Source organism: Delphinapterus leucas, chromosome 1 (assembly GCF_059928025.1).
Source record: "Delphinapterus leucas isolate spDelLeu-1000000601 "Yukka" chromosome 1, BTC_Dleu_Yukka2, whole genome shotgun sequence".
Lineage (NCBI taxonomy): Eukaryota > Metazoa > Chordata > Mammalia > Artiodactyla > Monodontidae > Delphinapterus > Delphinapterus leucas.
Window position 1 is genome coordinate 61,061,022 of NC_143129.1, and position 27,730 is coordinate 61,088,751.

At 38.3% G+C, this 27,730-nt stretch overlaps 1 protein-coding gene and 1 long non-coding RNA gene across 4 annotated transcripts in view; one reads left to right on the forward strand and one right to left on the reverse strand.

Annotated features, from left to right (window-relative positions):
- The window catches only part of LOC149750515 (uncharacterized), a 43,967-nt gene extending 38,534 nt beyond the window's left edge, over positions 1-5,433 (forward strand). Inside the window, exon 2 of the long non-coding RNA XR_016395288.1 lies at positions 1,059-5,433. This is a non-coding gene — a long non-coding RNA (uncharacterized LOC149750515). The remainder of the gene's footprint in view (positions 1-1,058) is intronic.
- Positions 1-27,730, reverse strand: part of RABGAP1L (RAB GTPase activating protein 1 like) — a 684,589-nt gene that overhangs the window by 172,040 nt on the left and 484,819 nt on the right. For all 3 annotated transcript variants that reach the window (XM_089921687.1, XM_089921608.1, XM_089921651.1), the window contains one exon: positions 21,334-21,375. In XM_089921687.1, the coding sequence (XP_089777813.1) occupies positions 21,334-21,375 (42 nt within the window). The remainder of the gene's footprint in view (positions 1-21,333; positions 21,376-27,730) is intronic.

Consider the following 27,730-nt stretch of genomic DNA (forward strand, 5'->3'; position numbering starts at 1 on the left):
GAATACCCTTTAATAGATACAGGGCTATTCAGGTGATCACTTTCTTCTTGAGCGACCTTTGGTAGTTTGTATTTTTTGAGGGATTTGTCCAAGTTCTCAAATTTATTGTCATAAAGTTGTTCACAATATTCTTTTATTAATGTTTGTAGAATCTGTTAGTGATGTCATCTTTCTCATTTCTGTTATTGGTAACTGTGTCTTCTCTATTTTTTTTCCTGGTCAGTCTGCTTAGAAGTCTTATTAGGTACATAAACGTTTATCATCTTGACATGTGTTCTCTATTTGTTTGATCTACTCTTTTCCCCTTTTCCTTTTTTCCTGCTTCTTTTAAACATTTTTTATGGTTTTATTTTCTTTGTTGGCTTTCTAGCTATAACTCTTTCTTTTGTTATTTTAGTAGCTGCCTTTGAGTTCCTTTAACTTATCACCAACTACCTTCAAGTGATATTATACACTTCACATACAATATAAGCGCTGTACAATGGTCATACTACCACTTCTTCCCTCCTGGCTTTTATTCTATTTCAGGTATCCCCGGCTTTTTCAAAGTTCACTTATGCCACTTCACTTTTACTAAAGACCCACATTAGCACCTGCTTCGCTAACTAAAGAAATCCAAAGAGGACCTTCACTTTTACAAAAGTGAAGCAAGCCAAGCTGTTATGGAGGCAGCACGCACTCAGAGCAGGGAGAGTGGCACCGGCAAGCTCCTCCCTTGGGAACTATACTCAGCATCTCAGCATCAAGCTACCATAGCTTTGAACTGTGTCTGTGAGCATCTGTGCTTCATCTCGATTATCCCACGATACAGTGTTATTATTTTTGTTTAAACAGTGAATTATTATTTTTGAGACAATAAGAAAAAAGTTTTAGATATTCACCTTTCAGTCACAGGATTTCCTTTAACATTTTTAATAACTCATATCTGCTATTATGAATTCTTTCACGTTTTGTGTGTCTGTAAAAGTATTTTGCCTCAGTTTTTAAGAAATAAATTTTCCTTTTTTTGGGTTACGTACTTTATTATTATTATTATTATTATTTTTTTTTTTTTGCAGTACGCGGGCCTCTCACTGCTGTGACCTCTCCCGTTGCGGAGCACAGGCTCCGGACACGCAGGCTCAGCGGCCATGGCTCACGGGACCAGCCGCTCCGCGGCATGTGGGATCTTCCCGGACCGGGGCACGAACCCGTGTCCCCTGCATCAGCAGGCGGACTCTCAACCACTGCGCCACCAGGGAAGCCCTGGTTATGTACTTTAAAGATGTTGTTCCTATGTCTTATTGCTTGCATTGTTCCTAAAGAGAAATCTGTTTAACACTGATCTTTGTTCTTTCGTTAGATATTGCATCTCTTTTCTTAGGCAATTTAAAGATTTATCACTGGTTTTGAGCAATTTGATTATGACATGCCTTGGTGCAGTCTTCTTCATGTTCCTTTTGCTTGGAATTTTACTGAACTCAGATCTGTGGGTTTACAGTTTTCATCAAATTTGGAAAAACATCAGCCACTATTTCTTCAAATGTTTTTCTGCCCCTTCCCCCTTGCTTCTTCTTCAAGAACCCCAATTATATATCCAGGAGGCTTTTTGAAGTGTCTCACAACTCCTTATTCCTTTCTTTCTTTTTAAAAATTCCTTCTTTAAATTTTGCATACTTTCAATTGCTATGTCTTCAAGTCCATTAATCTTTTCTTCTATAATGTCACATCTGCCATTAATCCCATTTAATATATTTATTAGCTATATTAAATATAGTAATTTTTATATCTTGAAATTCAATTTGTGTCTTTTTAAAATATTTTCCATTTTTTCCTTAACTTTTTGAACATATGAAATAAAGTTATAATTAGTGTGTTAATGTTACTGCTAATTATAATATGTGGACCTATTTTGATCAGCTGGTTTTTCTCTTCACTGTGGATCAAAATCTGCTTTGACCACATAGATGAAGATGATTCTAAGAGGTTATAAAGTAATGTTTCATAACCAGGGGTGATTTTGCCCCCCAGGGGACTTTTGGTATTGTCTGGAGACTTTCTGTCTTCACTGGTGAAGTACTACTGGCATCTATCAGATAGAGGTCAGGAATACTGCTAAACATCCTGTACTGCATAAAACAGCCACTCATAACAAAGAATTAGCTGGCCCAAAGTGTCAGTTGTACTGAGTTTGAGAAACCCTGCTGTAGAAAAATAGGATGAAAGGAACTCAGGTCCCTGAATGATCTGATGGAGCTGAGCTGCATGCAGGCCTGTACCCCCGGCCTATTTCTACAGTCTGTCACATTAAAAACAAAAACCTTCTTTCTTATTTAAGGCACTGTATTTTGGGTTAGTACAGCAGTTTAGCCTATACTCTGATACAGAAATTGGTACCCGGGAGTGAGGTGCTGCCAAAGTTAAAACTTAAAACTTAGGTTCTCCGGCTTTGTGTCTGAGTGAAAGACAAGGCAAGAGAACATATACTGCAAGCTGTTAAACTGGTGATCCTTTTTACGCCATGTCACAATATTGGTAGAACTGTTGGCCTGTGATAACTTAAAAGGTACACTATTATGTGTCTATGATACCTGTCACTCTAGAGAAAGTGGTTGGAAAGTGGTCTATAAACTAAACTGCTCGAGTACAGTGATCTGAGGCCTCAGAGCTGGAAAATCTAACTCGTCCCCGTACTAGAAGGATAAACAGGCTCTATATTTTTCCATAAGTATCTCTCATTACGACTTCTCAGCCAAAATACAGAGACAGCCAAGAGGCAAAGATCAAATTAAGGGTGTTGCCTTCCCACTCAAACTCGTGGTTTTAGCTGGCCTTAGTGAAACCACTATTAAAATGGGGGAAGAAGAGAATGGGCCACTAAAAACAAACAGACAAACAAATAAGACAAGAAGACTTAAGAACTATGTCTAGAGGAAAGCTTTGGATCTGTTTACTCATAATGAACTGACTGCAACCAAAAAACCAAAAGTCTACAAAAATATTGAGGGAATTAATTTCTAAAAGAAATCAAAAGGCTGGCCTAAAAAAACCCAGCCTATTTATTTGATCACTAAAACAACTCTCAGGCTTCCCAATCTCCACAAATAGGAGGCAACCTCTGAAAACTGTACAGCTTCCAAGGAGAGTGTACTGTCAAACAGGAACTTAGATGTCGCCACAGGGGACAATGGATAATGGCACAGCTGTTAGAAATTAGAGCCAGTGGGCAGCCAGATGGGCTAACCAGGAAAGCTTCTCTACTGCTAAAGCATGGAATCTTGTACATTTCTATGGCCCACTGATTATGGTGTGTTTCCCATTCTTCCCTTTTCAAAATGAGAGTTTTTATTGCAGTTATACTTTTGCCTACCACTTCTGTACACTGGATGTGAGATGAGCAGATACCTTGTCACTGGACTGCGAGGAATCATCCCAGGCCTGATATACAGGACTGTGAATTATCCAGAGAGCCTTGACTTTGAGCAGATGAAGTAACTGAATGGGGCCTTTGAATGTCTCCCTTGGGAGGGAGGGAGTATTTATGCGTGGAAATAAAGGTGACTATAGATATTGAATGGCCAGAGGGACAGGTAAACTACGACTGACTATAAATTGTTCTCTAAAAAATGTCCCCCTTCTTCCATAGACATAATTGTTTTAACAGGGCACATGGCTGCTGAGCTACAGACTGTATTTCTTAGTTCCCTTGCAGCTAAGTGTGGCATGGACAAACATTTTGTCGTTGGAATATGAGCAAAAGTAATATATTCTAATTCCTCACTATTTGCTTAAAATAAAATTGTTTGCTTTCCATTTTTGCTTAAAATTTCGCCCTCTCTCTGAAATGGAACTTAGATATGGCATTGACTTAGTTTTAACCATGTACATGAAGACAACGTCCTAGGCGACAGCAGAGCAAAAACATATATGGAATCTAAGTCATCTCATGGGCTGGGCTGCCTGCCTTTCTGGGCCAGTCTTCTTCTTTCTGGACTGGTATGTATGTGTAAAGAAAAATAAACTATCTTATTTTAACCACCATATTTTTCATGGTTTCCCTTTCATGTGCTCTTTCTATTTTTAAACAGCAGCTTAGCCTATACCCTAATTAATCAAAGTTACATATGCCACAAATAAAAGATTCTGTTATAAATTCATCTGGTTATGCCAAACCCAAATTTCCCTAGTCAAAGGAAAACAGCAAAGGAGAAAAAAGAGCAAGCCTATGGAGTGTTTGGTTATTGTATTTCTGGTAAAAGGGGTATATTTTAACCTTTTCTCAACGTGCATAAACCAAGTATCAAATAAATTTTTATATGCTTCAGTTGAATTTCCTCTGACTGGTTATCCTATTGTGATAATATCTATCGATTGCCACAGTGAGTCATCAACTCTGTCAGCACTTTAATGAACAAAATTAGTCTATTCCATGCTGAAAAGCAATACCAGCAACTCTTGCAGATAAAAAGGGTCATAAAAACTTATTGAGCAGTGACATCCTCTGACAACGGCTCTTGATAACATCTCCCTATGATCAGCTCGCACACAATGATTGGTCAGAGTGAAATGGAGTTTGAGTGCGGCATTAAACAGAATTCAGGGATGACTTCATACATCTTAAAGGCTATGAAAGAAGAAATGGATAGGCTGAACTCAGGAATCAGATATTATTCTAGTTAGTTAAGAGCAGAGAATATTTTAATTTCATGATCATTCTTGATAGTGAGTTGGTTTTCATTAGCCTAAATTCAATTATTTGTTGACATAACAATGGCTCCTAGTTGCTCTGGCTCTGTTTCTGTCCTATTCGACCAGTGACATTTTAAAATTGGGATGACTATCTTTAAACATGCAGTTGAAGGAGTTCAAAACACACTACCCCAAAATATGGCACCTTGGAACACTGAATATTTTAAGCTGAAGGAGTTTGAGAAAATTGTCTTTCCCTACCCTTTCCCCCTGAAGCAGGTCATAACACCCTCATGTGAGAGGTGCCCTTCCTACACCTGGAGGAAGAACCATCCTTCTCTCCCAGAGAGAAGGATGCTGAAAAGAATTCAAACAAACAGGTCTTGCAAAGTTTTTCTCAGTTTATCATATTTCTCCACGACTGTCCACTCTTCATCAAACCTAGCATGAAAACATTCAAGTTTAGCCAGTTCTTCAGGTCTTCACTTTCTTTTGAAGGCTCCTATACCATGTAAAACATATTAAATAAATTTGTAAGCTTTTCTTTTGTTAATCTGTCTTTGTCAATTCAATATTCAGATCCAGCCATGGACCCTAAGAGGGTCAAGGAAAACTTCTCCCTCCCCTACACAGTCTTCAAACAACTTGGATAGAAAACTTTTTGATTCATAGTACAACGTCAACATGGATTTGTGAAATGGAAGCAGATTTCACTACAATTTAAGAGTCTCCTGCTATACAATGTGAAAAAGCATGGAATTTTGGGTGAGAGCTACTGGGATTGTGCATCAAATGAGAATAATAATCTCTTCTTCACAGGGTAACTGTAAAGTGTAACACACACACACACACATCTACAGTTTAGTGGTTAAGAACATTGGTTCTATAGTAAGACAGGCCCAATTCTGAGGCCAGTGTGTCATTTACCTAAAGGAATGACTTTAGCCAAGTTATTCAACTTCTCAAAGCCTTTGTTTCCTCATCTGTAAATGAGGATATTGACTCATAACAATCTTTGTAAGATTAAAGTGAAAGGTCATACATTATGGTAAGTGAAATAAGCCAGTTACAAAAGGACATATACTGTATAATTCTACTTATATGGGGTACCTAAAGTAGCCAAATTCATAGAGGCAGAAAGTAGAATGGTGGCTGCCAGGTGCTGGGGGTGGGGGAAAGAGGGAGTAATTATTTAATGCGCTCAGAGTTACAACTTGGGAAGATGAAAAAGCTCTGGAGATGGATGGTAATGACAATTGGACAACAATGTGAATATATTAATGTCACTGAATTATATGTTTAGAAACAGTAAAAATAGCCAATTTTGTGTTATGTATATTTTACTACAATTTTTTTAAAAAAGAAAAAACTAAAGGTCATGAAGATTAGTTTAAAAGTACAGCATCAGGCACATTTTAAGTGCTTTACAAATGAGTGTGTTATAATTAATTTTATTTATTATTTTTAAAATGCATTTGAGTTCATCACAAATGATAAATGCTGCACGATTACAGAATTATTGATGATAGTCGTTACATTTTTTTATATGGATCCAACATATTCCTTGGGTGTCTGAGAACACCTGGTAAGAATAATGGTAATACAGAGGAGCGTGCACTAAACACAAACCCTCACATACACACATGCACACAACGAAATTTTACTAGTTTAGAACAAATGGGTTGTTCACATTCAAGAATGTTGCTAAAAGGGGCTTTTAAGTGAGACTATAAGCAATTTGCTGGTATTCATTTTTAATTATAACAGATTGATTATTCTTTTGCATCTAATTTTATTGCTCTGAAAACTCTTTTTGTAAGAGAGACAAAGATAAACTTCAGCCAAGAAGTTAAACAACAAATGTGATAATTATAAGATAATTCTTATCTATTCAATAAAGGACTGAGATGGTTGTGTATAGCATATATATTGTGTGTATGTGTATATACATATATATGGGTATATACACATACATTTATACACATTCACACGTATACATACATATAACAAAGATTGGCAGTCAGCAAGACAGAAATTTAGAGCCTTAGAAACCATATTTTCTTATCCCCTTATTTGTAAATAAGAAAATTATGTGTTAGAAAGGTGAGATGATTTGATTAAGACCCCACATTAAATTGGTGGCAGAAATGTGATCAAAGCCCTTCAGAACCTCATCTCATGTATCACCTTCAAATGCACCACAGCAAAGGACTTGTCTCAGCCGTTCCTCTGCATGCCTCTTTTGCATGCTGTTCACGCTGCCTAAAATGCTCTCCTCAAAGTTCAGTCACCTTTGAAAAATCTTTCCTGGTTCCCCCAGAACGAATATGGTTGCCCTGCCTTCAGGCTCCTGAAGCTTTTTAAAACCCCAGGGCAATCATGCTGGATTATAAGTGTCTACGTGTCTGCCTTCTCCATTACACTCAAGACAACTTGAGGACACACACTGGCATCCCTGGATGCTCCCACACCTGACCCTGGACCTGTCAATAGTAGGCACTCACTGAACATCTGTGGGATATGTGACCTAACCAACCATCACAGGCTTCTCCAAAAGGAGGCAGGAAAGTTGGCATCAAGAATGCAAGTGGGAAGTTAGCTTTGGAATGAAGGCAGAGCATACCTTCTTTAAAGATAGGAGAATATCCGAGGAAGATGGAGAGGGATTTTTTTAAGTAAAAGAGAAGAAAGCATGAGTGTTTGTGCTAAGAATACTCATAGGGGGACACTGAATTTTATTGTTCTTATTTCTGTCAAGTGACCCCATATTTCCTAGGATACATTAAGTTCATATTAATTACTGACAACTTGGAACACGGCATGTTTAGTCAACCATTCTCCCTTCCTGGCATTTTGGATTGTCTCATGAGAAACAAACAATGAGAAATCACTTCAACAAATTAGCAGTGTTATATAATACACACATAGTACTATGATGATATATATATATTTTCTGATATAAATCCCTAATCCATAAAATGTATGATTACTGGAACTTTAAAACTTTAAAATTCCTTGAGTATCTTGCACTTGTTAGAAGCTCAAATTTGTGTTTGTTGGTAGTTTTAGTGTTTTCTGGATAGCATCCTAAAACAAACCTATCCTCAAACTAAACATACAACAGAGGAAAGTTGAAAACAAACTAAATATTCACACAACAAATTATGTTGGAAGGGGAAACCAATATAATGGAATACCAATGTCACAGAATTGGAGCGCAGGACTACTAGCTTTCCAAAGGGGTAGTGTTTTGCTGCCACCAACAGGGCAATAGGCATTCCTTCATGTAAGTCACAAAACTAACTGAAGGCACAAAACCCATAGCAAATCCAAAAGAATGTTTACGGCTTGCTTCATTTTTTCAGTTCTTTAGCCTTCTAATTGTGTAACCTGAATGGCAGCTGCAGAAACCACAGTTCTAATTTCAGTCTGTCACAGATCACCATCTTCAAGCTCAGAAACAAAATTTTTTTTACCCAAGTTGGTGAATCAAAGACTAGGGAGAACTAAAATCCATTGTCTATTTTCAAGGTGTTTTGCTCTTCACTTCTTGTTTTTTAACCCTGTATGGTATTCAAATATGGTCCTGAAGGGAGAGAATCTCTGGAACATGAATTGATCTTTCTTTCCGATGTCAACAGAAAGGAAAAGGGGAATTATACTTTGAAAGGTCAAAGGAATACTTAACCAGCCAGCACAGTGCTGAATAATAACTGACTTTTTACTCTCTCAAATAAACAAGGCCCTATTTTATTTTATTTTATTTATGGGTTACATCACAGAGTTCTCAGGTACTCCCTACTTTTTTAATGTTTAGTGGTCATTTTTGTTTCTATTTTTTAAAATTTTTACTGAAATATAGTTTATTTACAATGTTGTGTTAGTTTCAGATATATAGCAAAGTGATTCAGTTATACATATATATAAAAATCTATATATGTTCTTTCTTAACATTCTCTTCCATTATAGGTTATTACAAGATATTGAGTATAGTTCCCTGTGCTATACAGTAGGTCCTTGTTGGTTATTTTATATACAGTAGTGTATGTATTTTAATCCCAAACTCCTAATTTATCTCTCCCTCCCACTTTCCCCTTTGGTAACCATAAGTTTGTTTTCTATGTCTGTGAGTCTATCTTTTTTGTAAGTAAGTTTATTTGAACCTTTTTTTAGATTCCACATATAAGTGATATATGATATTTGTCTTTCTCTGACTTCCTTCACTTAGTACCATAATCTCTAAGTCCACCCACGTTGCTGCAAAGGGCAATATTTCATTCATTTTATGGCTGAGTAATACTCCATTGTGTATATATTACGTGTGTGTGTGTGTGTGTGTGTGTGTGTGTGTGTATGTGTGTGTATACGCGCACAACATCTTCTTTATCCATTCATCTGTCGACAGACACTTGGGTTGCTTCCATGACCTGGCTATTGCAAATAGTGCTGAAATGAACATTGGGGTGCATGTGTCTTTTCAAATTATGGTCTTCTCTGGATATAGGAACAGGGCCCAATTTTAGAATTCTGGGGTTCTCTATTAAGACTCTTTTCCTGGTTTGAAGATACTAATAGTGGATGAGTTATGCTTTATAAATTAGGTTTTCTGGTTAAAGCAACCCTTGGTAATCCACCATGAATTAGCGGAATCACAATCCACACCTCAACCCAGGTACTTCTTTTGTCTCCATTTTAAAGGGGCTCCCCTTAATATACTCCTCAGGAACCTCAAGGCCCCACTGAGCAATTGCTACAATCCTAGAAAACGGGCATGGAGATGGAGGAGCACAGAGACCAAACAGGCACATTAGCAACTGATAATGATGAAAATAAGGACCAGCCATTTTCTAAGTGTGACTGAATGCTTCCTCTGATTGCACATGTGTTTTCTTCTCCTTGTTCCCTCACTACCACTTTGTTTAGATAATTCAATTTTGAATGTTTGATCACAGTGTAGTAGATGCTTAGCTGCACACTGGGATCACCTGGGGAGTTTTTAAAAATAGTGATGCTTGGGTCCCACCTAGATAGTCAAATGAAATTGTTCTGTACAACTCAGAATCAGAAAATGTTTAAAGCTAACTCTAATATACAGGAGATCCTGATGTAGAGTTAAGACTGAGAATTCCTGCTCTAAGTAACTCATGAGTATTCCTACCCTTCTGGTTCCAGAACTGCCTGCATCAGATCTTGAGGGTGAGGGATGGGTGAGAGGAGGCATTCAGAAATGTTCAATTTAAACAAATTCCATGGGACTTAGGTGATTCTGGAGGACACTAATGGTTAAGAATCACTTTGAGTTATACTGCTGTAGGGACTTGCAATACTGTGACATAACTAAAATAAATTGGGGCAGTCTCTTACTGTAGATTGGTGGGAAGATTTTTTTTTTTTTGAGGGAGGAGAAGGGAAGTGAGAAAAAGATTTTATTTGTTCACATGCATTAAGAGGACTGTCAGATACTACTTTAAACAACTTAAGAAAAGGGACTATGTGTCTACTGTTGTATCCATATCATTAAGCACAGTGTCTGGCTCACAATAGGTGCTCAAAAGTCATTTGCTGAATGAACAAATAAATGAACAAATGTTATTAGTATACAATGCATTTCATGTGTCCTAGGAGAGTTCTGAATAGGGAATGGAAGATGAGTTGGTAGATAGCAAGTGGAAGATTACAAAGTAACAGGTTATTAAAGGTGAGAAAACAAGGAAGTCCTAATAAGGAATGGTAGGAGGTTATTTTAACTGTAGAAGGGGCACTGGACAAGGAAGCAGGATAGGACACACAGGGCATGGCTTATGAGAGAGCTTCCAGCCTACTGACAGCAGGGTAAACCGGAAGCTTTTGACGGGGGCCAAAATAAGAAATATGAATGGTTATTTCTCCAATGGAATTCCAGACAGATTTCTGGAAAGAAGGTTCAGTGACATAAAAACCTGTAGCAACAAGCTACTGATATGAGGGAAGTTTATTTGAGGAAAGAGATGTTTCAGTTAAGTATTTGGATTCTATTTGATATACAAATCAGAATCACACAAGCTGAACTGGAAAAAAAAGAAAAAAAAAGTATTGTAACACAAATATATTTTCTATTTCTCATGTAATGTGAAATTATTTCTTTCTAAAAGCTGAATACTGAAGTAAACGGAGTAGGCAGGTACAAATGAATAATCTCTGAGAAAAAAGATTTTTAATTAAGCAAGTAGATTACATATGCCCAGACATACACAAAACTTCTTCTTTTAAAAATAATAAAATCTGTAAAAAAGTCAATTATATTTCAATATAGCTGAAAAAAAAAGTACTGGAGTTTCCTATAAATCTAGTCTGAATCACAGTGATGACAAAGACAAAAATCACATATAAGAGTACAATGAAGGTTTCTCCAGAATAAGGGGAAGAGCTTCATTACTACTTATGCATGGCAATTTTGATCTTTAGCAAATAATTTGTTCATCACCTTAATATGGTTGAACTACTACCACATGTGGCAGAAAAAGGTGGTGGTGATAGTAGTGGTAGTGGTAATCCAGAAATGGAGATCTAAGTAATAAAACTTTTCTGAAAGTAAATGAGATCAAGAACAAGACAAAGATGTAGGCTCTTTCCACTTTTATTCAACTTTGTTCTGGAGCACCCTGAGTCCTGCCCTCCCCATGCAGCAGTTGGGTCACAATTGGTCCAGGCAAGTGTCCTGAGCCCTGCCCTCCCCATGCAGTAGCCTAGAGACAACCAGCCCAGGTGGGTGTCCTGAGCCCCACACAACCTGTGCAGAGACTGAGCCACAACCAGTACAGTAGAGCTTCCCAAGTCCCACCTTAGCACAGAAGTAATAGAGGTGCAACTGGGCTGGGTGAGCACCCTAAGCCTTGCCCCCCTTACACAGCAAATGAGTCACAACTGGTTGGGTGAGTGCTCTTAACCTTTCCCACTCCACACAGAGCTGGGACAGATGAGCACCCTGAGTCCTGCCCTCCCTGCATAGCAGCCCAGCAGAAACCAGGCTGGGCCAGGACCCTGAGTCCCACTCTCCCTGTGCAGCAGATGGGCCACAATTGAGCAGGTGAGCACCTGGAGCTCCACCCTCCCCTCACAGCAGTCTCAGCCCTATTACAAGCAGCAGGTGCATGTAGCCCATGTGACAGATACCCATAGAGGGCCTGGTTCTGGTGGCCAGCAGAGATTGTGCTTCTTGGCCACAAGGAACAGCTCCTACCAAAGACCACTCCTTCAAGACTGAGAGAGATAGGCATTTTCCCTAATACATACAGACAAACACAGAGAGACAGGCAAAATGAGGAGATAGAGGAATATGTTCCAAACCAAAGAACATAGCAAATCCCCAGAAAAAAAAGACCTTAATGAAATGGAGATAAGCAATCTACCTAATAAAGAGTTCAAAATAACAATCATAACGATGCTCACTGATCTCAGGAGAAGAATGGAAGAACACAGACAGAACTTCAACAAATATATAGAAAATATAAGAAAGAATGAAACAGAAATTATACTAAACTGAAAAATACACTAGAAGGGTTCAACAGCAGAATGGATGAAATACAAGCACAAATCAGTAAGCTGAAAGACAAAGCAATGGAAAACACCCAGATAGAGCAGCAAAGTGAAAACAGAACTTTAAAAAGTGAGGAAGGGACTTCCCTGGTGGCGCAGTGGTTAAGAATCTGCCTGCCGGGCTTCCCTGGTGGCGCAGTGGTTGAGAGTCCGCCTGCTGATGCAGGGGATGCGGGTTTGTGCCCCGGTCCAGAAGAATCCCACATGCCGCGGAGTGGCTGGGCCCATGAGCCATGGCCGCTGAGCCTGCGCGTCCATAGCCTGTACTCCGCAACGGGAGAGGCCACAGCAGTGAGAGGCCCGCATACCACACACACACACACACACACACACACAAAAAAGAATCCGCCTGTCAATGCAGGGGACACAGGTTCAAGCCCTGGTCCGGGAAGATCCCAAATGCCACAGAGCAACTAAACCCTTGCGCCACAACTACTCAGCCTGTGCTCTAGAGCCTACAAGCCACAACTACTGAGCCCTCGTGCCACAACTACTGAAGACCGCACACCTAGAGCCCATGCTCCACAACAAGAGAAACCACCGCAATGAGAACCACGTGCACCGCAACAAAGAGTAGCCCCCACTCGCCACAACTAGAGAAAGCCTGTGCACAGCAACGAAGAACCCCACACAGCCAAAAATAAATAAATTAATTAATTTTTTTAAAAAGTGAGGAAACATTAAGGGACCTCTGGGACAAGATCAAATGAAATAACATTTACGTAATAGGGGGTCTCAAGAGGATAGGAGAAAAAGAAAAAGCCAGAAAAATTATTTGAAGAAATGACAGGTGAAAATTTCCCTAATTTGAGGAAGGAAAAATACATCTAGGTCCAGGAAGCCCAGAAAGTTCCAAATAGGATGAATCCAAAGAGAAACACACTGAGACACATTATAATTAAAATGGTAAAAGTTAAGGATAGAGACTCTTAAAACCAGCAAGAGAAAAGCAACTTATTACTTACAAGGGAAACCCCATAAGGCTATCAGCAGATCTTTTTCAGCAGAAACTTAACAGGCCAGAAAAGAGTGGCATGACATATTCAAAATGCTGAAAGAAAAAAACCCCTGCCAACCAAGAATTCTCTACCTGGCAAAGTTATTGTTCAGAATTTAAGGAGAGATTAAGAGTTTTCCAGATAAGCAAAAGCTAAAGGAGTTTGTCACCACTAAAGTAGCCTTATAAGAAACATTAAAGGGACTTCCCTAAACTAAAAAAGAAAGGCACTAATAATGAGAACATATGAAAGTAAAAATCATACCAAAAAAGGTAAACAAATACTAAAGGTAGTGGATTAATCACTTACAAAGCATATATGAAGGGTTAGACAAAATTATTAAAATTAATTAAAAATACAATAAGTAAGAGATACATAAACTAAAAAGATGTAAAATGTGTCATCAAAAATATGAAACGCAGGAACTGTACATGCATAGGATGTTACATGTAAACCCCACAGTAACCAAAAAGAGAGAACTTATAGTAAATACACAGAAGAAAATGAGAAAGGGATCTAAATATAATACTAAAGAAAACAATCAAAACACAAGGGAAGAGAGAAAGAGAAGAAGAAAGGAACAGAGAGGAGCTACAAAAACAGCCGGAAAAAAATTAACAAAATGACAATAAGTACATACTTATCAAAAATTACTTTAAACATCAATGGACTAAATTCTCCAGACAAAAGACACAGAATAGCTGAATGGTTAAAAAAATAAGACCTATATGCTGCCTACAAGAGACTCACTTCAACCTAAAGACAGTTGCAGACTGAAAGTGAAGGGATAGAAAAAGATATACCATACAATTGGAAACAAAAAGAAAGAAGCTGGGATATCAATATTTATATCAGAAAAATGAACTTTAAAACGAAGACTTGGGCTTCCCTGGTGGCACAGTGGTTGAGAGTCCACCTGCCGACGCAGGGGACACGGGTTCGTGCCCCGGTCCAGGAAGATCCCACGTGCCGCGGAGCAGCTGGGCCCGTGAGCCATGGCCGCTGAGCCTGCGCGTCCAGAGCCTGTGCTCCGCAACAGGAGAGGCCACAACAGTGAGAGGCCCGTGTACCGCAAAAACAAAAACAAACAAACAAACAAAAAAAACGAAGACTGTAACAGGAGACAAAGAGGACATTACATAATGATAAAGGGGTCAATCCAACAAGAGGATATAACATTTGCAAGAATTAATACACCCAACATAGGAGCACCTAAATATATTGGGTTGACCAAAAAGTTCATTTGGGTTCTTCCATAACACCTTACGAAAACCCAAATGAATTTTTTGGCCAATCCAATATAAAGTAAATATTAATAGAAATAAAGAGAGAAATAGACAGCAATACAAATATAGTAGGGGACTTGAATTATGCCACTTACGTGAATGAGTAGAGCATCCAGACAGAAAATAAATAAGGGAATATTGGTTTTAAATGATCAAGGGACTTAATAGAGATATACAGCATATTTCATCCAAAAACAGCACAATGCATTCTTTTCAAGTGCACGTGAATCATTCTCCAGGATAGATCACACGTTAGGCCACAAAACAAGTCTCAATACATTTAAGAAGATTAAAATCTTATCAAGAATCTCTTCCAACCATAATGATAAGAAACCAGAAATTAATTATAAGAAAACTGGGGGCTTCCTTGGTGGCGCAGTGGTTGAGAATCTGCCTGCTAATGCAGGGGACATAGGTTCGAGCCCTGGTCTGGGAGGATCCCACATGCTGCGGAGCAACTAGGCCCGTGAGCCACAACTACTGAGCCTGCACATCTGGAGCCTGTGCTCCGCAACAAGAGAGGCCACCATAGTGAGAGGCCTGCGCACCGCGATGAAGAGTGGCCCCCGCTTGCCACAACTAGAGAAAGCCCTGGCACAGAAATGAAGATGCAACATAGCAAAAATAAATTAATTAATTAATAAACTCCTACCCCCAACATCTTCTTTAAAAAAAAAAAAGAAAACTGGAAAAGACACAAACACATGCAGACCAAACAACATGCTATTAAACAACCAATGGGTCAATAGAGAAATCAAAGAGGAAATTTTTAAAAACCTTGAGACAAACAGAAATGGAAACATGATGTTCTAAAATCTTTCAGATGCAGCAAAAGCAGTTCTAAGAGGGAAGTTCACAGCAATACAGGTGTACTTCAAGAAACAAGAAAAGTCTTAACTGAAAAAGCCTAACTTTACATTTAAAGGAAATAGAAAAAGAAGAACAAACACAGCCAAAAGTTAGTAGAAGGAAGGAAATAATAAAAACCAGAAGAGAAATAAATAGAGACCAAAAAAAAGATCAATAAAACTAAAAGCTGGTTCTTTAGAAAGATAAACAAAATCAATAAAGCTTCAGCCACACTCATCAAGAAAAAAGGAGGAGGGCCCAAATAAATAAAATCAGAAATGAAAGAGGAAAAATTACTACCAATATCACAGAAGTGCAAAGCTCTGTACAAAGAAGTACAGAAGTACAAAGTACAAAGGATCGTAAGAGAATACTATGAATAATTATATGCCAACAAATTAGACAACCTACAAGAAATGGATAAATTCCTAAAAACATACCATCTTCCAAGACTGAATCATGAAGAAACAGAAAATCTGAACAGACTGATTACTAGTAATGAAATTGAACCCATAATCAAATAACCCTCAACAAAAAAAAGTCCACATCCAGAGGGTTTCACAGGTGAATTCTACCAAATATTTAAAGAAGAGTTGATACCTATTTTCCTCAAATTATTCCAAAAAACTGAAGAGGAAGGAACTCTTTCAAACTCACTTTATAATGCCAGCATTTCCCTAATACCAAACCAGACAAAGACACTATAAAAAGGAAAATTTCAGGCTAATAACGCTGATGAACATGGATACAAAAATCCTCAGCAAAATATATTAGCAGGGACTTCCCTGGTAGCACAGTGGATAAGATTCCGTGCTCCCAATGCAGGGGGCCCGGGTTCGATCCCTGGTCAGGGAACTAGGTCCCACATGCATGCTGCAACTAAGAGTTCACATGCCGCAACTAAGGAGCCTGTGAGCTGCAACTAAGAAGCCCTCCTGCCACAACTAAGGAGCAGGTGGGCCGCAACTAAGGAGCCCTAGAGCTGCAACTAAAAGGAGCCCACGTGCCACAACTAAGGAGCCCACGAGGCACAACTAAGGAGCCTGCCTGCTGCAACTAAGACCCAGTGCAACTAACTAAATAAATAAATATTAGCAAACCAAATTCAACAGTACATTAAAAAAACATACACCATGATCAAGTAGGATTTATCCCAAGGATGCAAGGGTGGCTTAACACCTGCAAATCAATCAACGTGATGTGTAACATTAACAGAATAAAGGCTGAAGGTCAATGGAATGCCAAATTGATGACTAGGGACAAAAAAAGGAGTGAGTAAAGGAAAATGAGAAGAAGCAGAGAGGGAGATAAAAAAATAAGAAGCCAAAGGAGAATGTAAGAAGGAGAGAAGGAGAAGAAGAGGGAGGGGGAGGGGAGGGAGAGGGAAAGGAGGAGGAGGAGGAAGGGGAGAAGCTCTACGGGTAATAGTAGCACCTGCATGCACTGTAGTACTTACTAAGTTACAGGCACCAATCATATATTAACGCATTAAACTCTAACAACAATCCTATGTGATAGGTATTACTAATATCCCCATTTTAAAGATGGGTAAACTGTTAAGTTCCCTAAGATCACTGGATAAACTGTCAGAGATGGGATTTGACCTCAGGAGGAAGAGGGGGAGGAGGAGAAAAGGAAGTGCTATGTCATGCTGCTTTGATAACTGGTGAGAGATCAAGTTAGATAAAAATGGAAAGATGTCTACTAGATTTCATTAGTGACGACCAAAAACACTTCAACAGAATGATAAGGAAACACAGCATAGCGGAGAGGGTTGAAAAGCCAAAAACATCAAAGATATATACTTAAGAAGTTTCACGTAATACATAAAGCCGCTCCTAGCTAAGGCTCATTCTTCTAAAATTTAGCCAGGATCAGCTGACTTCCTTAAAAAAACTAGATGTTTCTAAACAAAAGAACATAACATTGGAGTCTTCAAAACTGTCTGAGGAGTTTCATTTGTTTACAACGAAACAAATTATTATTAATAATTACTTTTTAAGCTGCTTTGTTTTAAAACTTGCTTTCAGGGTCCATAAAAGTGCATATTTAGAAATTTTGTTTTTTCAAGAGTATGGTTGCTAACAGAAAGCAATTTTGTAATATGCATCGAAAATTAAAATGTGATTATAGTTTGACCTAGCAATTACATTCCTAGGAATTTATCCTAAAGATATTATTAGATAAATATGCAAAGATAGACGTTTAAGGATGTTTGTTACAGTTTTGTTTAACGGGAAACTCTGGAAACAACTTTAATGTCCATAAAAATTAAATATAAAATGGTTAAATAAATTATGATACATCAGAAAAATAAGCAGCCATTTAAAAGGCTAAGCAAGTTCTATGTGTAATAATAGCACCTGGGTGCACTGTAGTGCTTACTAAGTTACAGGCACCAACTGTATATTAACTCATTAAACCTGAACAACAATCTTATGGGATAGGTATTACTAACCTCCCCATTTTAAAGATGGAGAAACTGTAATTTACCTAAGATCACCAGATAAATTGTGTGAGATGGGATTTAAACTCAACCAGTCTGGCTCCAGCATCCATGCTTTTAACCACTACATGTGTGTAGTGACAAGGAAAGATATGCATAATATATTATTAAATGAAAAACAGTCTTGTTCAACAGCATTTTTTTAAAGAAAATAAATATGTTCATCCTTTCACATTGTTCTTCTAGATTTACCCACTACCTCCCCATCTTCTTATCTATAACCCTCAAAGCCATATTAAAACATATTTGTTTATACATACATTTATGTGTATATGTAGGTAGGTAATACATGCTTACATATTCAATAGACTAAAGCATGGGAGAAAGATTTTATACCCAATTTTTATTATGGTTACCTCTGGGGTAGGGTTATGAATGGACTTTTCTTTTTTTCTACTGGAGTATAGCTGATTTACAATGTTGCGTTAGTTTCAGGTGTACAGCAAAGTGAATCAGTTGTACATATACATATATCTACTCTTTTTTTTTACATTCCTTTCCCTTACAGGTTATTACAGAATATTGAGTAGAGTTCCCTGTGCTATACGGTAGGTCTTTATTAGTTATCTATTTTATATATAGTAGTGTGTGTATGTCAATCCCAGCACATGTAAGACACAAAATGAGCTTGGGGGTGGGGGAGAGAAAAACATTCTGTCATTTACTTCTTAATCATTGTTGGAAAGCAAAGAGCCTATTCTGATTGGAAATTTTCTCTGCCAACATGAAGTGGCTAAGATTAATTCTGACTGATCATCTCCAATCTATTATAATGTACTATGCTATGACTACTGAATGTTTCATATAATAAGTGAATTAGATTTTTAGGAATATATCCAACCTACCTAGTGGACACTGCCAACATCCTAAATGATTTAATGATGCTACCTACTAGAGCAAATCATTCTTTTAGCTCAATAGCTTTCCAGCTGCCTGGTAGACTGTTTCTAACCCAAAAGGAAGTAGCTCCCATTCAGAAAGTAGGTGTCTATAAACCATACTGAGCAACAGAGACATTTACCTATGTTTATGCTGTTTAAAATTATAAATTCAGCTTTGCCTTTTCTAAGCCAAAAGATTTTAGGCCATCTGGGGCCTTGGCTCCCTCAATAATCAACTGAGGGAGAGAATTAGATCATCTTCTCTAACACAGCTCATGATTCTCCTACAAATAACACATTTGATGTGTGCTAATGAGATAACCTACGTTAACATTTAGCACACAGTAAGTGCTCAAGTAATGTTATTTCCCTTTCTGATTCCCCTCATCACAAGAAATACAGAGAAATCTAAAGTCCCTCTGCAGCTATACTGAAAATTAGTTAGGCTGGGTTCATAAGCATTTTGAACTACCCCTAATTGTGTTATTCTGATATAAACAAGTTTATATTCTTTTATCTGATAGATTAGAAGCTAAAAGTTAGTCACTGTCAAATGTATTTGTTCTTTTTCTAGGAGGGGCAATCAGATCAATTAAGTACACTTCAGTGCAGCCTACATATGTACTGTCTCTATGGGAGGTCAGCTCCAGGATTCAAACAAGGAAGAGAGATAAATATAAACCTATAGTAATGGGAAAGCTCTCCTTTTTATTTTCTCTAACTAGACATTCTCCAAGATGATATTAGATGAGTATCCATGCATTGCTAGAGAAGATACAAAAGCCTTTCTGCTCAGTGGCCAGAGAATGTCCCCTGCACAGGCCATGTCTGGGTTAACATGGCCATAAATAAATGAAAACAATACAATCAAGCACCCAAAACCTGTCAGCCAGGGGGATAATTTACCAGATGAATAAATTATTAGGCTGACATGGAGTACAGGTCTGATATCCAGAGGCAAAGTCCTAGGTTACTCACAAAAGACAGACTAAGCACGGGCTAAGAGCACTAGTAAAGGAAGGTCATTAAAAATGAGAAAAGGCATCTTGGGAAAGATGTAGTATCTGAAACAAAAACTTAGACATGATAGGAAAAATCAAAACCTTGTTGGACTTCCTTATACTCACTTTATGGTTTAATATTGTTTTTAGTCTTAATTATGTAATACTTTCACTGCTTAGGCAGTCTAAAAGTCTTATTCCAGCCCTCTGCAGAAAGCATCTTTTGGATTTGATTTGTTTTAATGACAAGAAAAAAAAATGAGGTGGAGATCCATGATTTCATTGAAAGATATATGCAAAGACGCTTGTTACTTTATTGAAAATATTTAAAATATTTTCCTTAACTTCTAAAGTAACTTTGTCATATGAACTGTTCATATCTAAACTCAAAATGATTTAATGAAAAGTTTGAAGTACAGTTTATGAACTTCATAAAAAACAAATGCTTAACAGAATAAGAGATGAGGCGCAGCAGCCCACATCTTGAGTTGCATAGGGCCTATATTATGTGATGCCTTTGTTTTGAATCAAGGTATTTAATGGTTAAGTATGGAACCTCTCCTAAAATATCAGGAGCTTCTCTGAAGATTCAGATTATTATCTTTTGGGAAATCTGGAAGAATTATAGGGAATCTAGTAACAAATTCTGAATTACTTCGTCAATATAATAGTAATCACAGTAATGACAGCTACCATTTATTAGGCGATACAATTTTCCAGACATTATGTTAAGAGAATTTTATGTATCATATTATTTAGCAATCCTATAAATTAGTTTTCATTATTATCTCAAAATTCAGGGTCTGAGTAATTTGCCCAAAGTCATACACTAGAGCTGATATTAGAACCAAATCTGTCTGAGTCCGGTGTCTGCAGTTTTAACCATTACATTTTACTGGGAAAAGGGTGAGCTTGCATCTTTTTATAAGCAAGGCAATTATCACCTTCAATAACAGAACTTCATCTTTAACTGAAGGACAAAAACCAACCAGGTTATTTTCATCAACTCTGCAGCAAATGTCTTGCTGTTTCCACACTTTTAAAGCTGCACTGATATGTTGATATAAAATCCAACAAGGTAATTATAATTGAATTCTAACATGTCTTATAAATTTCTAGCTATCAGAGAAAGAACTGCAAATTGAAATGTAGCAGTTTCTTTTTTAGTCAGTGTATTACAGAAGCATTCTAATAATTCAATTATATGTTTAGGCACCTTTAGGGATGTTATTATGATAAGTATTTTAAGAAGAAAGCTGGCATTATTTTGACAGAAAACAGGTTTTTTTCTCATATCATACAACTTGAATGAATGGAAATATTTTTACCTTACTTGAAAAAGTGCTGTGATAGCAAGATTAAATGGATTGTAAGAAAACCAAACTTGAAATAAACAACAACAAAAAAGGATGGGGGAAGGAGAGAGGATCAGAGTTCCTCAGAGAAGTCGTTTTTTTTTCTTTTTTTCAAGAATCTAGAATGAGGCAAAGGCTGTAAATTGAATGATGCCCAGTTCCAAGGGCAGAGAGGTAAGACAGTTTGGTAACTTAAACATAAAAACAGACTTACCTTTAGGAGAGCCAAGGCTACATGAAAGATTATGTTCAAACCCTGAAATAGAAAAAGAGAGTCAAAATCAATACTGTCACATCTATCACTATTTTATTAAGTATTTTCCCAAGACTTCTGTATATCATTAATAAAATCTGTTTTCATTTTCACATATAATAATAATTAAACATGAGATTTCTAAAGGTATTTTTTCTTCTATGAGAGGCTTATTATAAATTTTAGGTGCTATCTAATTAATGCTCACATAAATTTATTGTTTTTACAACAAATTGGCTCAGGGCTTGCAAAAGTCAAGTTCCTTGATCAAAATGGCAGTGACACCGAAGTCTAAAATGATTAATTGAAATTTGTTAGTGTGATGTGGTTAAACTGCCAGTGGCGAACAAAACAAAACAAAGAAAAATAGTGTTGCTGATAACTGGGACAGATTGTAAGCATCGCACTAGATTTCCCCTACTGTTCTTATTGCGTTGTTTGTTTTAGTGCTTGCTTTCAAGTAGTATGTGTACAGCTAGAGGTGGTAATTAGGGGCTATTTGCTAGACTCCCTTGTCCCTTTTTTCCTGAAAACCAGAGCAATATTTCTTCATGAATAAAGAAATTAAATAGTTTGTTAAGAAGCCATACTGGGGCTGAATTTTGACTCTGAGTTCAGCCCAATGACTCTGAAGAAATGTTGAGATATTAAAGTCAAGAGACAGGAATCTTAAATGCTCAAGATGACAGAGTCAGAAACAAAGTTGCCACAGAATACGCAGTTTCCTTGTCATGCAAGTCATCATACATGAGAAGAAAGACCTTTCAAATTTGAGCTGACATCTCCCATAAGTCCAGGGTCTATTTGATGTGCCCTCTTCAGCTTGGTCACAAATATAATCTACCTACCTTCTGGATACAGAGCTGTACCAGATGTGTTATGCAAAGAACCTTTAATAAACCATCCTTTTACTGTCTCCAAAATCAGAAGCAAGAATTAGGACTAGGTAATTGATGCCGAAAACTCGGCTTCTGTGCACCAGTGCCGAATTGAATCTCGGAGACAGAGTTTTCGGTGAAGTAGAAAACAATAGTTTTTTTGCTTTGCCAGGCAAAGGGGGACGCAGCGGGCTCCTGTCCTGAAAAATGGTGTGTCCCAACTGGGAGGATTTGGTGAGTTTTACAGCAACAGTTCAAGGGTGGGGCTGCTGATAAGATTAGGGTGTGTGAAAGGCCTACACTCCTTTAATCTGGTCTCAGGTAATCTCTTGATGGGCTTCTCTGGTTTCTTTAATCTGGACTCAGGTGGCCTTCTCTGGTGCTCCTCCCTTGTCTCTGAATCCTCTCCCTTCTCTGATTAGCAACTGTTGGAATCTGCCTTTGGGGACTCAGGAAGGTCACGGAGGCTGGAGTCTGTTCCCTGCAAATAAGGAACATGGGACGCAGAAAGGTTTCTGTGCCCAGGAGCCCCAGAGGGTCCTGCTCAGTTTCACAATTAGAGTGCATTCCTGTTATAATATGCTAATCTTTCATATTCAACTACCAAACATATGACATAATAGTAAGAAGGGATGAATGATAAACACAAAATCTTTGGTTGAAGGTTTTGGGTGTACTCAGTTAATCCTTTAAGAATCAGAAAGCAGCAGGAAGTATAATCAGGCCAGGAGACAAAATCAAATTGACAGAGTGCATCACCACTCCAAGCAAGGATTCTACACTGGCTTTGATCACAATTAGAGAAAAAAAGGAGACCACGATCACAATCAAAAGAACATGGGTTACAATTAAGCAGAATTTGCTTTCCTCATCTAAATTTGGGTCCTCACCCGCTAGCTGCTGCCCACTTGTAGGCCCTGCTACACACATCCTCCAGCCCCACGTCACAGCGGCTAGGCATAGTGAATCCTCACAACCTGAGTGCTGATCAAGCCGCCATCAGGACTAAATCCACAGTGTCTCTGGCTCTTGTTTTTCTAGTCACTGCTGGCAATGTAAACATCTCTTGTCTCTTGTTCTCTAATCCTCAAAATGCTCTGGTCCTGGGGCTTTCCTGGTGGTGCAGTGGTTGTGAGTCCGCCTGCCAATGCAGGGGACATGGGTTCGTGCCCTGGTCTGGGAAGATCCCACATGCCACGGAGCGCCTGGGCCCGTGAGCCATGGCCGCTGAGCCTGCGCGTCCAGAGCCTGTGCTCCACAAGGGGAGAGGCCACAGCAGTGAGAGGCCTGCGTACTGCAAAAAAAAAAAAATGCTCTGGTCCTTTCTCCTAAACCAGTCTCCTACTCTTCCCTCTCCTTCCCAAACCCCTGCAGGGTATTCCACTCCATGTACAACCAACTCTGCTATGTTCTCGACCTCCCTGCCAGAAATTTCCCCTGCCTGCTTGCTTTCACAGGAAGAGTGAAATCTCAGTGATCCACATAACAACCTGTATTATGATTCCCATTTTTCAGCATATGAACTTGACTAGCCTAAGGTTATATATGCATTTAGTAGTAGCAGGCTAGGATCATTTGCCAAGCCTCCTAATGTGTAGTTTAAGGGCATTTTCACCACACAGTGTTGGCGTAATGTACTTAATAAGGGCTTATATGATGACCAAATGAATGAACTATACTAGCTATCCCCAAATTTTCTGGGATTTATTCTTTTCCATATGGACCTAACAAGACCAATTTGTAGAATCACCATCAAATGACAGTAAGAAACCTTGTTTTTCAATGATCTCAAAGTCAAACTATTGGACAACTGAGCTATGGAAAACACAAACAAGAACTTGGAGAAAAAAAAAATCTTTAGACAGCCAAAATAGCTCTCACTAGTACCAGGAAAAAAATTTATTCAATTTTAATTTCATTTACACTTAGAATTAGTTTGGTAATACGATTTTATAGTTTACAGATATCAGAAGTAGCAAAGTAAAAGCCAAAGTATGTGGTAGATAGGGTTAGGGACAGAGCCTGTTGAGACAGTTGCCAGAATCAAAATATTAGGTCTGATAGAAACAGAAGATAAACTTAAAAAAAAATGTGTAGCTGTCCGGGCTCATTTAGTGGAGCCAATAGCCCTTCAATAGTTAACATTAGTTCACTGTGATAATCTCAGCAATGTTAACGAACGCTTACATTATATTTGAAACATCGTGCTTAAGGGATCATAGTCTGTGTTTTAAATAAAAAGTAGATTTTCTTTAAGTTTGGGAAGCTAACGAGGTAACTTTCAGTTATCAGAAAATTTTATATATGTAAACTCTTTAAATAAGTTCATAATAATAAAGTATTATTGCACCTGCTTACATGAAACCCTAGATATTATCCACAAAAATGAAGAAAAGTAAAGACTTCATAAGCCTTCAACTGAAGTAGAATAGTGTGGCCAGACTGTGCAAACGAAGGTATTTTTAGACCTCTTAAGTTGTTGGAAATCAGGAAAAACTTGCTATTCTACCCAGTGCTTCACTTCACTACAAAATGTATCCTGATTTCCTAAGAAGAGAATAAAAAAGGCAACTTTAGTCAGATATTTTAAAATATCTATTTTTCTCTTTTAAATAAGACTTATTCCCATTTAGGGGTACAATGAGAGGTATCACTAAATTACAGTAACCTTCCTCAGGCCAACATTTGGGCACTACAAATAGGTTGCTTTTTTTTTTTTTTTTAAATAAATTTACTTATTTATTTATATATTTATTTATGGCTGCATTGGGTCTTCGTTGCTACGCGTGGGCCTTCTCTAGTTGCAGCGAGCTGGGGCTACTCTTTGTTGCGGTGCACAGGCTTCTCATTGCGGTGGCTTCCCTTGTTGCAGAGCAGGGGCTCTAGGCGCATGGGCTTCAGTAGCTGCAGCCCGCAGGCTCACTGGTTGTGGCTCGCAGGCTCTAGAGTGCAGGTTCAGTAGCTGTGGCGCACGGGCTTAGCTGCTCCACAGCATGTGGGATCTTCCCAGACCAGGGCTCGAACCCCTGTCCCCTGCACTGGCAGGCGGATTCTTAACCACTGTGCCACCAGGGAAGTTCCAATAGGTTGTTTTTAAGATGACAATGTCAGTGCAAGCTTTGGTCCTCAGCCTGCTAGCCAACAATGAAGTAAATTAAAAGCGAACCACCTTTCACTCTCCCAAGCCACCATATGAACTAAATCCCCCATTATTTTATTGTCCACCTACTTTTACATGGTCCAACTTTTGCCTAATTGAGCTGAGATATATTTTTAAAAGAAAAAAATTGTTATATATTTTCAAGATGCTTCCCCCTTCAGGAATATGTAATTTGTAGCAATTTGATTGTTACTGAGGGGTAAATAAGTGTTCCTAATAGGATTGAAAGGGTTAAAGCATTTGCAGAATTATTAAGAGTAAAAACAACAAGTAAATACATTGTTACGGCTACTTATTTATAGTGCAAAGTCTAACTCCAAGTGCAAGATAATAAATGAGTCAACATCCACTGAATATTTTCTATGTGCCAAGATCTAAATTAATTACACCAAAAATATGTCCTTACTTAATCCCACGACAACCTGAAATTCCATTTTACCCACAAGAAAATTAAGATTTAGAGAAGTCAAATTAAATTTCCCAAGGTCACACAGCTATTAAGTGGATTTAAACTTACACAGTATAACTCTAGAACTCATATTCTTAACCGCTAAGTTAGAGAAGATGGCTCAAGGAATAAATGAATGAGTGAATGAATGAATGAATCACTTAGTTGGGTATTATTTAATGCGGCCTCTAATTCCTAAAGGATTAAAGTGATTCTTCCCATTTAAAGGCAAGTGCATTTTGAGAGCAGGGAGGAGAAAGATAACAAATAGGTGACTTCTACCAAAACCAAATTTTATTATTTGTCTCCATATTGAAAACAGACAAAAATTAGCTGACTGCCTGCAGGATGTGAAGCAATAGAAACTCAGCTTGCCGTGAAAAGAAAGGGTCACCACCTTCCTCCAGTGACAACAGACTGAGATCAGCCTTGTGTGTGTGAAGGAGTAGTTCCTTAACTGATTGCGAAGCTGCTGTTTCAAAATTCAGTCACAGCCTGGCAAAACCTTCACTTTGAAGAACACCTACAAGTAATTGCCCCAAATTAAATAATTGCTCCAAAGTGCAGATCATCGTGTTCCTGGGTAGGCCAACAACTGAGCACCCACAATCTTGCATAAAGGAAGGCTGACAGCAGAGCACTCACTGAAACAAAGACACTGAACATTCTGGCTCTGATGAGCAGGCAATCGTGGGCTCACAGGGGGCTGACAGATTGCGTGAGAAGCTGTCAAAAACTGCACTGACAGCACTGAGAACAAATGCTGAAAAGGTAGTGTCAAAAAGTGCCAGAAGTGCTTCAGCACCTGGGTCCTTAGGGATCAAAATAAAAGGGAAATAAGTACTATGTGGAAATGGAAATCCAAACAACAAGGCAGTGAATAATTATCAAACCAGGTAAATGGAGCAGGCTCTCAGGCAAATACAACTAAAGCTAGAGGAAATAGGTGCTGCCCTTTCTGGCCCATCCAACAATGGGACACGTCACCCGAGGAAGGGGCAATGAATAAATGAGACAGCATACAAAAAGCGTATCAAATGAATCGAGCACTTGCTAAGTATTCAGTAAATGCTAGTGATTATTATTAGGTTCACATATTTATTGTCTGCCACATCTTACATTTTCTATGTATATTTTTTCACTAATTCTCTCAGTAACTCTATGGCGTATGTGTTACTGCCACCATTTTAGAAATGAGGAAACTGAGGTTAGGAGACATCACACTGTTAGTAAATGGTAAAGACAAGACTAGAATTTATGTATGTCTGACCCCCCAAAAAACAAAACCATGCCTTCTTTCGCTGATTCCACCTCTACTGCAAAGTCAGGCAGATTTTGGTGAGATATCTGTTATGAATTAAAGACAGTCATAATTCTTGGACACTTCTCCCATTTAGAGGTGGGGTCTTGATCCTCTCCTCTTGAATCTGGGAAGACTGTGCTACTGCTCTGACCAACAGAATATGGTAGAAGTGAAGCTATGCCAGTACTCTGGGCCCAGGTCTCATAAGAGACTGACAGCTTCCACGTCCTATCTCATGGAGCGCTTGCTCTTGGAAGCCAGCCACTATGTAAGAAGTGCAATTACACTTAGACTCCCATGCTCTAAGAGGCCAAAAAAAGAAGAAGGGACCTGCAGGACAAGATGCCATGCACAGAAGGAGAGGCAAGGATCACCCAGATGCCAGATATGTGTGTGAAGATGTCATCTTGAAAGTGAATCCTCCAGCCTCAGGTGCCCCAGCAGATGCCATGTAGATCAGAGATGAAGCACATTAGCTAAATTCTTCTCAAATTCCTGACTTATGAAATTGTCAACAAAATAAATGGCTATTTAAAATTTTTAAACGCCTTTCATTTTGAGATAATTTC